This window comes from Rhincodon typus, chromosome 4 (assembly GCF_021869965.1).
Source record: "Rhincodon typus isolate 14 chromosome 4, sRhiTyp1.1, whole genome shotgun sequence".
Classification (NCBI taxonomy): Eukaryota; Metazoa; Chordata; class Chondrichthyes; order Orectolobiformes; family Rhincodontidae; genus Rhincodon; species Rhincodon typus.
The window spans coordinates 64,339,937-64,352,878 of record NC_063335.1 but is presented as its reverse complement, the minus strand read 5'-3'; the positions used below and the strand labels follow the sequence as shown (position 1 = coordinate 64,352,878).

Below are 12,942 nucleotides of genomic sequence, written 5' to 3'. Positions count from 1 at the left end.
TTCTTAAGAAGGGTCTAGGCCCGAAACGTCAGCTTTCCTGCTCCTCTGATGCTGCTTGGCCTGCTGTGTTCATCCAGCTCTGCACCTTGTTATCTCAGATTCTCCAGCATCTGCAGTTCCTACTATCTCTGAAACTATATCCTGCATTCTGTTCTATTACCCTGATGTACTTTTGTAAGGTATGATTTGTCTGGATAGCAGCAGCACAATACTTTTCACTGTACTTCAGGACGTGACAATAATAAATCAAATCAAATTTGTTCCTATTACGATTGTCAAACCACTTCAATGATATAATTATTTCTCTTAAGAATAATATATAAGTATTAAAAAAAATTGGGCTGGAATTAATGCTATTTGCACTAAGTGTAAAGGCCGGCATATCCAGCGATGACCGAACACCAGTATCCACCAATAAGAAAATCCAGCAGATAACGTTCTGATTGGGCATTTGATTGCTGTTAAATTGGCTTCTCAGCCTGTCAGGTGCTTCAACACTGAAGTCTCATCACCACCTGAAGCTGCTGGCCAATCAGAGGCTAGCATCCACTGAGAGCTGGCAAGCATCACCGGCGAACCAGGCACTGGGTCATGAAGAGCTACACTGGAATAAAGATGTTTTTTGATGTGATTTGATTTGATTTATTGTGTCATGTGTACCTATGTAGAGTGAAAAGCTTAGTTTGCAAGCAGTACAAGCAGATCGTAGTAAGCAAGGACATGCAGATCATAGAGTGCTTAGACAGAGTGAGCATACAGGTTACACTGCACAGGAAGTTCAACATTAAAAAGAACATTATTGGTAATTTTTTCACACTTAGAACTTAGGTTATTAGAAATGTTAGAATAAGATCTGCTGTAGGGAGCTGGCAAGAAGTTGCCCTGCGTCGGTGCCATCTGCTCCCAGATGTTGTTTTGTTTTTATGGTGTTTGCATGGTAGGTGTTTCCAAAGACTCACCACTCTGAGAGAAAAAAAAAGCCTAAGATTTGTTTTACATAGGTGACTCCTGACTTTTATACAATGAACCCTAGTTCTAGATTCCCCAAAAATAGGAAGTGTTTGTTTCCACATCTACCCTGTCAAGACCCCCACAGGATCTTATATGTTTCTATCAAGTCACTCTCATTCTTGCAAACTTCAGCAGATACAAGTCTAGCCTGTCTGACTTTTCTGAATAGACAACCCAGGGCAGCACGGTGGCACAGTGGTTAGCACTGCTGCCTCACAACGCCAGGGACCCGGGTTTGATTCCAGCCTTGGGCGACTGTCTGTGAGGAGTTTGCACATTGTCTGTGTGGGTTTCCTCCAGGTGCTCCGGTTTCCTCCAGGTGCTCCAGTTTCCTCCCACAGTCCAAAGATGTGCAGGTTAGGTGGATTGGCCATGCTAAATTGCCCATAGTGTTCAGGGATGTGTAGATTAGGTGGGTTATAGGGGGATGGGTCTGAGTGGGATGCTCTGAGGTTCGGTGTGGACTTGTTGGGCCAGAGGGCCTGTTTCCACACTGTAGGGAGTCTACACTTCTATGAACCCCCATTCCATGTATCAGTGTTGCGAGATTTCTCTGAACTGCCTCCAATGCATTTACATAGTTCATTAAAAAGGTGGCCAATGCTGCTCACATTACTCCAAATACATTCCCAGCAGTGCCCTACATTATTGAAGCAGGATCTCTCTACTTCTATATTCAATTCTTTTCTCAATAAATCATAACATTCTATTATCTTTCTTAATTACTTGCTGTACCTGGACACTAACCTTCTGCAATTCATGCATGAAGATATCTGCATTCTTCTGCATCCTCAAGCTCTGCAATTTCTCACCACTTAGGTAGAATACTTCTTTATTCTTCCAGCCAAAGGGGACAAGTTCAATTTTCTCACATTATACTCCATTTGTAAGATTGTTGCCTTACTCACTTTCAATATCTTTTTGTAACCTCTTTATTTCTCTTCAAAACTACTTTCCTACCTATCTTCATATCATATTTTCTCTCCCTACATCTAAGTCATTGTTATAACTTTTAACAATATTAAATTGTTGAGATTCGAATATCAAGCCTTGTAGAACACTATTTGTTACATGTTGCCAATATAAAAAAGACCCACATATGCCAATTTCTGCTTCGTGTTAGCTAGCCAATCTTCCACCCATGCCACAATGATACTCCCTACACCATGAGCTTTTATTTTCTTTTGATCTGGCACCTTTTCATATGTTTTCTGGAATAGTGCAGTACATTCACTAACTCCCCTTTATCCATATCATGTGTTACCTCCTCAAAGGCATTGAATAGATTGCTGACAGTTTCACAAAATCAGTTTGACTTTGCCTAAGTAACTTAAACTTATCCAAGTGCCTTGTTATAACAGCTTCTAATATTTTGCCAATGATAGATGTTAATGTAATAGGTCCATAGTTTTCTGCTTTCTGTTTGAATAAAGGAGGAACACTTGCTTTCTTCCCATCTCATGGACCATCCCTAATTCAAGATACTTCTGCAAAATCAAAAGAATGCCTCAACTGTCTCACTGGACAATTTTTATAAGACCCTAGGATTAAGATTGTCAGGACCCAAGCACTTGCCAGACCGCAGCTCAAACAATTTATTCAATTCTACTCCTCTGGTGATTGTAGTTTTGCTAAGTTCCCTTGTCCCTTCAATTTCCTGATTTATTGCTGGTGGGATGTTACTTATATCCTTCATAGTGAAGGCTGATGCAAAATATTGAAAAATGTGATTTCCTTATTTTCCATCATAATTCTCCACCCACAATTTCTGTTGGAACAATATTCACTTTGTTAGTACTTTTCTTCTTTAATTATTTATAGAAAGTGTTACAATCAATTTTATGGTTCTGGCTTACTTTCTGTCATTCTCTAAAATTTCCCTCTTTATTGATTTTTTTTAGTTCTTTTTTAATAGAATGGCTACTCTTCTGTCCTAACATGTATCTTGGCACATTCTTTTTTCTCTTATAGTTCGATGCTATCTATAACACTTCTCATTAATCATAGAAGATGGCTCCATCTCTTGAAATTTTCTACTTGTTGAAATATACCTTTTCTTTTTATTCTGAAATAATCCCTTAAATGTCTGCCTCTGCCTTTCTATAGGCCTATCCTTGAAGCAAGTTTGCTAATGACTTTTGACTGCTCTGCTTTCCTGCCCTTATAGTTCCTTTCAAACAAATTTTAAAAAATAGTGTTGGACCTGTTTTTCTCTCCTTCAAATTGAAAGTAAAATTCAATCATTATATGGTGACTGCTACCTCGAGGTGCTTTTACTGTAGTATCATTCATTCATTCATCACAATGCATAACACCAGACCTAGTTTAGCCTGTTGTTTGGTCGATTCCAGAACATGCTGTTCTAAGAACTGAAACCATTCTATGGATTTCTCATCTAGTATACCTTTACCAATTTGAGACTTCCGGTCTGAATGTAAATTAAAATCTCCCATGATTATCACCATGTCTTTCTGACAAGCTGTCATTATTTCTTCCTTTCTGCCCGACATTATTTTTATGTGGCCTGTACACGAGTCCCACAAGTTTTATCATTTTTCATTATACTGGTTCTACATCTTGGTTTCCTGGGCTTAGGCTAATCACTCAAAGGAGGGAACAAGCCAGCCCCTTGAAGCATACCACTGTATAAACATTCCCATTGCCAGGTTTGCATTGGGGGGATGGGGTAGTGGATTATTTTTGTTTTTGGTTAATAAACATATGACATCACATTGAACTCCATGTTAGAAATGTAGCATAACATTGCAAGTCTATATGCAACTTATTATTGCACTGCTTCTGGAGTCACCATTACCGTGTCTAAAGAGTGCTGAGTGCCACCTTTCAATCCTCAAGGAAATAAATCAATCCAAAAAAGATGACTTGGTAGCTGTAGCAAGAGAAAGAGATTTTTTTGTTTTTACATCACTGGACACTACTCACTGTTTAAGTGGAATGATAAGTTTGCTCACAGTGCACTATGGTCCAAAACCTCACTACACTTCCACTTGTTTAGACTTTGCCCCTTCTAGCCTGAAGCCTCTTGAAATTCCAAGCTCCCATATTACAGGATCCTTCCTGTTCTTGCATGTCTGTTGCTGGATGCATCATTTGATTGTTCCTAACTTGGAAATTCACAGCAGCTGCTCACTATCACCTAAAGTTATTTATTTTGTTCCACTAAAAACTGAGCTGTATTGCCCCGAAAAGATTGGTCCCAGTAGAGGTTCCAGAAATAAGTTCTAGAGGTCCCAGGTTTGGAGGTCCTGGCAAGACAATGAATTCATTTGCTAGAAACAGCAAAATTAGTGGACTAGTGTCGATTGAGTGGTACATAAAAGCCAATCTTTATCTTTCATAGCACATCATAGGTCCAACCTGGCTTTGAAACTTAGGTTGCTTTTGTCTCATCACTCTGTCTTGACGCTGAATGATAATATATACGTCAGTTGACCTTAATCCATAAGCACCACGTTATTAAGGGAAAGAGGCAAAAGAACATGAGGAGAATTATGATGATGACATTTATTTTCTACTGGGTAAAGGGATCAAGGGACAAAAAAGGGTGAAAACATATGCAGCTATTCATACAAAAGCAAAATATCACTGATGCTGAAAACCTGAAATAAAAACACAAAGTGTTGAAAAACCTGCTAAACTCGGCAAGCCTGTTAGCATCTGAGGAGACAGAAACAGCTAGTATTTTGAATTCAATTTACTTCTTTAGAGCTGAAGGGAGGTCGGAGCCAGGCTGCCTCCATTTGGTTCCAATGCAGTGTCATTTTAGTTTCAAAATGTTTGTCTCAACCATGATACAATTGAATAATGCAGCAACCTTGATGGGCTAAATTGTCTACTCCTGCTCCTATGATGTTGAGGAGACAAAAGTCCTTTTATCTTGTCAATTGATAATGACAATAATGATGATGAGTAGAAGGATGAGGATGAACATCCAATTTCTTGTTCCTCTATTGTTCTTGTCTGGTCTATATTAATTTAACATCCTTGCCATCCTTACTTCTTCCTTGAATTAACGTGAAAGGAATTAAGTAGCAGGAATAAGGAAATATCAACTAACTCACTGAGTTTGAAGGCGATGGAAACACAAGATGTAGACGGGAAAGGGGCCATTCCTCAGCAAAGGATATAGAAATAGTTTCCTAAGCTGAGAAGCCAGCAGGCTCAAATCTCTTAGACATTCCTATGAAGACATATATTGTGCACATGCATCAAGATATGCTTGGTCACTGAACAGGATATTGACTCAAGTCATCTTGTCTCATGTGCATCCATATTAGGGAAAGGTTTTCCTTCTGTCAGACATTGACAAAGTATGTATCAACCGTATTTTCCAATCCTACCCTCCCCACCCCTCACCATAACAGTGTCCAAAACAAGTTTGTACCTTATCTTGTTACGACTGTACAGGCGATTGCTAAGGCTGCACTTGAAGAACTGTGTACAGTTTTGGCCCACATATGTAAGAAAAGATATCCTGGCACTACAGGCAGTTCAAAAGGGATTTACTAGGTTAATTCCTGGGATGAAAGGGTTGACTTATCAATGATGGTCAAACAGGGTGAGCCTTTATTTATTCAGTTTAGAAAAATGAGGAGTGATCTTATCGAAACAGAAAAGATTCTGAAGATGCTTGACAAGATAACTGTTGAGAAAATGTTTCCACCAGTGGTGGAATCTCAAACTAGGGGACGTGGTTACTGAATGAGGAGATGTTCATTTAAAATGAAGATGCAAAGGAATTTCTTCTCCCAGAGGGTAGTAAATGTCCGGTAATCTCTACCCCAGAGAGTTGTGGAGGCCACATCACTGGAAGTATACAAAGAAGAGATAGATAGATTTTTGAAATATCGATGAGTTGAGGGTTATGATAAGCTCACATGAAAGAAAAAGTTGACCTGGAACAAATCAGCCATGATCTTGTTAGATGGATGGACAGGCTTGAAAGCTTGAATGGCTTACTCTTGCTTCCATTCTTATATTCTTATCCTCATTATAAGGACAGATGTCAGCAGTTAGAAACTGGGTGACCTGTTCTTTTAACTCCTTTTGTGTACTGTTTTATGATGCATTGCATGAATTGGTTAAATGATGATGACCAATGTGTGGTTTGTCAGTGTCTCCCAATGCCACTGATTGGATGAAATTCCCTGACTACAAATATATGTTACAAAATAAACCACTACTAAACCAGTGTAAATGAAATGCAAGCATCATGATGAACATAGTATTTCTGTCAGAATACTTCTGATATATAATGACTGCTCTTTATATTTTGAGCATTAATTATATCCTATAGTTTTCACCATCCTCTTTCATTATATGCTGTAGACTTTCCTTAGCAACTGATCATTTTCTACATTTTATGTACTAATTCTCAAGCAATCATGAGATCACAAATCCAGGTCTAAATTTCCAACATATGCTCCCAAAGTGGAGCAAAACTTAACAAAACATATCTGCATATTTAATATTCCTTGGATTAAATTTACTTTTAATATATGGAAGCAGTGTACTTGAACAACTTTGATCAACTGTAGTGCACAAAATGACAATTAGCTCAGCACAGCAGTACAAAAAATGAACATACGATTCTTAATAGACTATCACCAGACAATTTTGATCACAATTTGAGAATAAAATTGAATGCACACAAATCTTGATTGCAGATTGAGTCAATACAGGTCAAGTCTAGGCCCAAGTTTTGATCAGTGACCAAATAGCGTCATAAAGCTGTTGCCTGTCATTACTACCACTGCGATTGAATTCTCTGACATTTGAAATCAGAAGACAAATTTAACTCAGTGTAAGGAAGAAACAGCAGAATATCAGGGGCCCTGAAAAATGAGGCCTTGGAGATTTTCCCAAAACTGGAAACACTCACAATCAAAATTCACTGAAAGATCACTGGGACCCACCGAAAGCACCCAAAAAGTAAGTACAGAATGTGAACTTGCTAGGAGGAACAGAAATGTTCATTATTCATTAGTGTGAGCAAAACATGAGAGATAAGAGCCCATAGTAATCTTTTGGGCAAGAAGGGGTTCTCTTTTTAGTGGTTGAAAAGCATTTAGTTATTTCTCTGGGCTTCATGTGGCCTTCTTTTTCAGTGTTGTCATTTTTGACTGGCAGGTTTGAGACCTTGTGGCATTTAGCCATGTCTGCTGATAAAATGGTACACATGTCTGATGACACCACTGAGTCATGACTTTGCTACTTAAATTAGGATCCTGCTTGCCAGAGCTGGTGGTCCATGCCTAATGCCGGGCTGGTTAACATGCTGGGGAATATCTTAGAATTGTCATTTTGTGCACTATAGTCGATCAAAGTTGTTTAAAATTTCCAATTAGTTTTGAAGACAGTTGAAAATGGCAGTCAATATTATCTTTAAAAAGTAAAACTGGAACAATTTTTAGTTATTTAGGAGCAAACAATGGCACACACTCAATGACACCTGTAAACAATATTCTGTCACCTACTAATCATTAGTTGAAGATTAATGTCCAGAAGTGTCAGCTTTTTCTTGATATTTAGTTACTGTTTAGCCAAATACAAATTTTCATCAAATTAGTATTTCAATTTAAGTTCATAATAGTACATCATAAAGCTTTAAAATAAAGAAGACACCCTTTCATAAGGAATAAGCTCTTGATAAATAAAGAAGTGTTTAGTACTCACAAGCTGGTGTAGAGCAATCCCTTGTGTTATAATAGAGGCGGTGAAATTGCTTACTGCATTCAGATGAGAATGAGATTGGTCCTGCTTGATAATTAGTAGAAGTTTTATAAGATTAGTTCAGTCACAGGAAATGTGTTATTTTAATACATCTTGATTAATTTAGTACAAGATATTGACTATATTCCTACCTGCAAAATGCTTTATGAACTTTTCTTTTGCATTAGGGTCTCTATGGACAACCTCTGTGAAAGAAAATTAAAAGATGATCACGTTGCTCCTTCTTATGCTCTTATCTGAATAATAATTGTAATATATTTTGTATAAGTATACATTGATGGAAAAAATGCATGACGCATATTTTCATTATCTCAAATATCAAAAGTACATTTTTGAAAAAAAAACTGGTTGCTTTTCACAAAGTCACTTACACTGAGGCTATTGTCTGAGACCTATCTGCTTTAAAGAGTCGCCATTCAAATTGGAAACCCATGGATCTTGACTTACAAAATGGAAACTTTAAATGCTGGAAATCTAAAGTAAAAAGTACTAAATAAAGCCCAATTGTTCTGACAGAGGGTTTCTACCAAAAATGTTAACCTGTCTTCTTATTGAAAGATACTGGGTTACCTGTGTAGTTGTAGCATTTTCGATGTTTTACTAATATTCTTGATTATTTGTTGTATCTTTAAAATGAATTCATTGTATGCTTGAGATTTTTCTTCTAGTTATGGACATATGAATAAGGGAAGTCATGTTGTTAATTTAATGATGTGGCTGTTAGAATGTTTTATTTTGGTTACCCAATTTATCCCTAATTTTGGACCAAGTTCATTGAGATAAAGTCTCCATCTGACTGATGAAAAATAAGAATTTCTAATGAACTCCAGAGTACATGAAAACCATGAACAGCAAGTGCCTTCTCTAACCGTTTCTACCCATAAACTCACACATGTATTGGAGAGAAGTCAACAAATAGATATGGCAATTCACGAGTTTTTGAGATCAGCAATATTCTATTGATCTTCATATCAGAAAAAAATATATAGGTCAGCCTAAAAAACAAATGATTTTTAACTAGATGGGATTGGTTAGTACTGCTGCCTCACAGCGCCAGGGACCCGGGTTCAATTCCACCCTCGGGCGACTGTCTGTGTGGAGTTTGCACATTCTCCCCGTGTCTGCATGGGTTTCCTTCGGGTGCTCCAGTTTCCTCCCACAGTCCAAAGATGTGCAGCCTAGGTGGATTGGTCATGCTAAATTGCCTGTAGTATTCAGGGATATGTAGATTAGATGGGTTATAGGGGGACGAGTCTGGGTGGGATGCTCCAAGGGCCGGTGTGGACTTGTTAGGCCAAAGGGCCTGTTTCCTCACTGTAGGGATTCTAAAAAAGTTAATTCATAAGTTGCAAGGGAAAAAATGAATATCTAACTAAGCTGAAGTTATTCAAGTACTTTGTAAAGTTATTTAAAACTTTGTAATTGCTTTCTAACAAAGGGATATTTTTAGCATCATGTCTCATACATATAGGAAATGGTAAATAACTACCATGGTTATTTCTACAATTTCAGTCTCTCTGAAGTGACAATTGATGCACTGTCATTTCTGCTTTCTGATCCAAAATATAATCATGACAGTTGCATAAAACATTCATATATATTTAGCCTGCCAATACTGAAGCAAAGTTGCAAAACTCTAAACATATAGATTTGGAAATCATCACAACCATGCAAATGTTGGTATCAACTGCAAAAGCCTTTAGTCACTAACTTCAGAAGAGATTGGAACAGGGATCAATAATTGCCTGCTGGATCCAAAATTTTACACAATTTTGGATCGGTTTGGTTTTTAGTTTTATTGTTTTTGTTTCTACAAGTCATACTGAGGACAAAGAAGTAATCTTATGAGCAAATTATTGCAGATGCTGGAATCTGTACTGAAAACAAAAAATGCTGGAGATCACGGCAGGTCAGGCAGTATCCATGGACAGAGAACAAGCTAACTTTTCAAGTCTAGAGCCAGATCTCTGATGAAGAGTCATCTAGACTCAAAATGTTTGCTTCCTCCCTCTCCATGGATGCTGCCTGACCCGTGGTGATCTGCAGCACTTTTTGTCTTCAAAAAAGCTTTCTTACTATTCTGAAATTAGTCAATAGAGGGCAGTATTGTTGTAAATTAATATTGTGAATGATAGCTTTCAAGCTGTTGATAAATATAGTCATCAGTTCATGTACGGTGTATTTGGAAAAATTGATTAAAGGAAGGAATTTTGTTTTTTTTAAAATCCAAAGATGTCCAGGTTAGATGGATTGGCCGTGCTAAATTTGTCCATAATGTCTAGGTAGATTAGCCAAGGGAAATGCAGGGTTACAGGGTCAGGGTAAGGGGTTCAGTCTGGGCTCGATGCTGTTCGAAGGGTTGGTGTGGACTCGATGGGCAGAATAGCTTGCTTCTATTATTCTATGTAATGTAGAACTTCTGCAGCTGTACAGCCACTGGCCTAGCTATGTCAGAGCAGGCAGGTGGGACTAAGTTTAGTTTGGGATTGTGTTTGGCATGGACTGGTTGGACTGAAGGGTCTGTTTCCATGCTGTATGACTCTGTGACTCTATGTGGTGCCCATACCCAATTCAATATACCCTGTTCAAAATAATTTATGTGGGTGCAAGCAGAGAGGGAATAACTGGGTTTCCAACAAGCAACACTATCCCCATCTGCCTCCTCTTTGTAGCCAGAATAAAAAGCAACAGGACAAAAGTGCCCAGTATTCCTGTTATCAGAATATTTCACTATGAGAAAAGAGGACAGAAAATTGGGTGTATTACAGACCCCACCAATCATCCCTTTTAGCCTTCACCCAAGTTCAAGAATTTCATGATTAAACACTCTTTGAAATCACAATTTTCTTAAATACAGATATGTCTCCATTAAAACAATAGATCAAAGGTTTTTGTACAACATCAAGTTTTATTTTATTGTAACTAAACTTGCTGTTAGATTACACAGTTAATCTGTGAGTTCAAATTACAGTGCCAGCATTCAACCACATCCCAACTGTCTCGGCAACTGATAACACTCATCTGCCTACTGGGAGAAAGTTCTATTCTTTGGAAAATTTTGTTTGCTCAGGGATAAGCAGAATTCCCATATTTCTGGATCTGAGCTGCAAAATGGGATAGGATCTGGTTCTATTCCACATTTTTTATTTTTCATGAGTTCAGCTAAACATGCTAAAATGACTCTGTCAGATGTACTGGAGTTCCTTTAGGGCATTTTAATGCAAAGAATAATTGAAAACAGGTTATTTGTGAAGTTTCAGTAACTATGAATTTGAAAACTAAATTTAACCAAAGTTCCCATTTAACAAAACATAACATTGAAGCAATAATAACAAATCCCAGCTCAAAATGTGACACTTGCTTGATCCCAACTTGTTGTGCTTTGTCCTAAGCTTGGATTTATTGCTACTGTATGCTGTTCAGTAAATTTATTTTCCAGATTATACAATAAAAATTATAAACTGTACCAACTGTTAAATGTCCAACATAAGATCTTCACGACAGGTCCTTTTCAAACAGGATAATTCCTACTTCTATGAGTGAACACTTTGTAATTGTGTTCAGAATTTACATTATCTGACTTTCAAATCGTCTCCTGTCATGATCACAAGCAGACCACTGAGGTGCACGCAGATGAAATAATTTGTCCTGTAGACATGGAGCACATGACCCTGCCGTGGGTCTACACTGTTTCACAAGCTAAACGGGGACAGCTTTCATTTTATTTGTTTTATTTTTGGCAAAGGAGCACCACATACAATATTTTTAAAACTTGTAATAAAATCCAGAATTATACATTTGACCTGTTTTAAGACGCACAAGACAACATGGAGATCAAAAACAACAAAAATGTGTCTAAGTCACTAACCGCGACTTCTTGCGAAATGTATTAATAAATATTGGCACTGATGTTTGAACTGCACAGACGAAAAACATCATCTGATTTCAGGTCAGGCAGGACCTGACGGGTAGAACCGTAACGCATGTGTTGTGATTCTACAGTACAAGTACAAATATTTATTTCAGGCTGCAGAAACAATAATTAACTCATCCTGGCGTGTTTTGATGCCATTCCTAATGAACAAAGTGCCCGCGGTTGTATTTTTATACCTACTATTATGAGTGGAATGATCCAAACACTTCCACATACTCAAACATGATAACCCGGGATTAAAGTCTTAGTGTTGAGAGGCGGAGGACACCGCGTGTAACAGAGACATAAGCAATCAGGCACCTACCCTTTCAGCTCTTACCTATTGGTTTGTCCAACCTCGGGACAAACGCGGCTTTTTCTTTCGTGAAGTGCTTGTAGTCTTTGTCGAAGGCGTATAAAGTGCTGTATCGTTTGGCTATTTGCCTGTCCCCGTGATTGCTGTCTCTCATGCCTTGTAAAATGAGATCTAGAGGTGATTGTCTCGCTTTCTGCCTCGATTCTGCTCTGCCTTCACAGTGTCCCACAGTGACCAACAAAAGCACGATAGCCAGCAAGGTGTGCCAATTTCTTTGGCCCATCTCTAGATAAAAGAGAGGTCGAGAGAAGATTAACATTTCTTTCAGAAGCTTTTTGGAGTGCAAAGACAATCACGAATTCTCTCCTAATCCTGCCAGACAGCCTGCTGACCGAAACAATGTTCAGTTTTGCCCAGGGGTGGGTTAAATCCGAAGTAGCGGAGCACAAAGTGAACCAGATTTTTTTTTACATAAGACTGCTTAAATCAAATCTAAACCTTCTCATTACGGGATGAGGTGGTGTCACAAGGACAACTCAATCTCCACATTCCTGAGTTTTTATCCGGTTCTACATCATGCGAGCTGTCGCTCTGACCCTCCCCGTAACACTTGCTTCGTTCCAGATTTAATATCTGGTGAGCTCACATTTATAGACATGGATTAAGAAAGGTACTGCCAAAGCAGCACATTGAAATCCAGGCTTTAGTTCAGATCTACTTTGCACACATCTTTGGATCGATCCATTTAACAAACTAGAGGAGGTTTCTCGGGGTTAGAAACGCTTGTAAAAACGACGCGAAATTTACACGGGAAATCACAGTGTAATTTTAAATATTTACGTGTTGCCTATGCAGAGTATGCATCCCTCTGTGTAACTGTTCTTTCGCCGTTCGAATATTTCATTCCAAAGTCATACGTTACATGAAGTGGCTCAAAGTATTTTAAAAT

At 38.2% G+C, this 12,942-nt stretch overlaps 1 protein-coding gene across 2 annotated transcripts in view; it reads right to left on the bottom strand.

Moving 5' to 3' along the window:
* Positions 1–12,502, bottom strand: part of alkal1 (ALK and LTK ligand 1) — a 50,650-nt gene extending 38,148 nt beyond the window's left edge. The window contains exons 1-4 of one of the 2 annotated variants that reach the window (XM_048596061.1): positions 12,386–12,502; positions 12,018–12,278; positions 7,896–7,949; positions 7,708–7,791 (exon numbers count right to left, since the gene is read on the bottom strand). In XM_048596061.1, coding sequence (XP_048452018.1) covers positions 7,708–7,791; positions 7,896–7,949; positions 12,018–12,276 — 397 coding nt within the window. In that variant the 5' untranslated portion in view covers positions 12,277–12,278; positions 12,386–12,502. Of the gene's footprint in view, positions 1–7,707; positions 7,792–7,895; positions 7,950–12,017; positions 12,313–12,385 lie in introns of those variants that run through there. The other variant, XM_048596060.1, reaches the window with a different exon arrangement.
* Between the last annotated feature and the right edge of the window lie 440 nt (positions 12,503–12,942).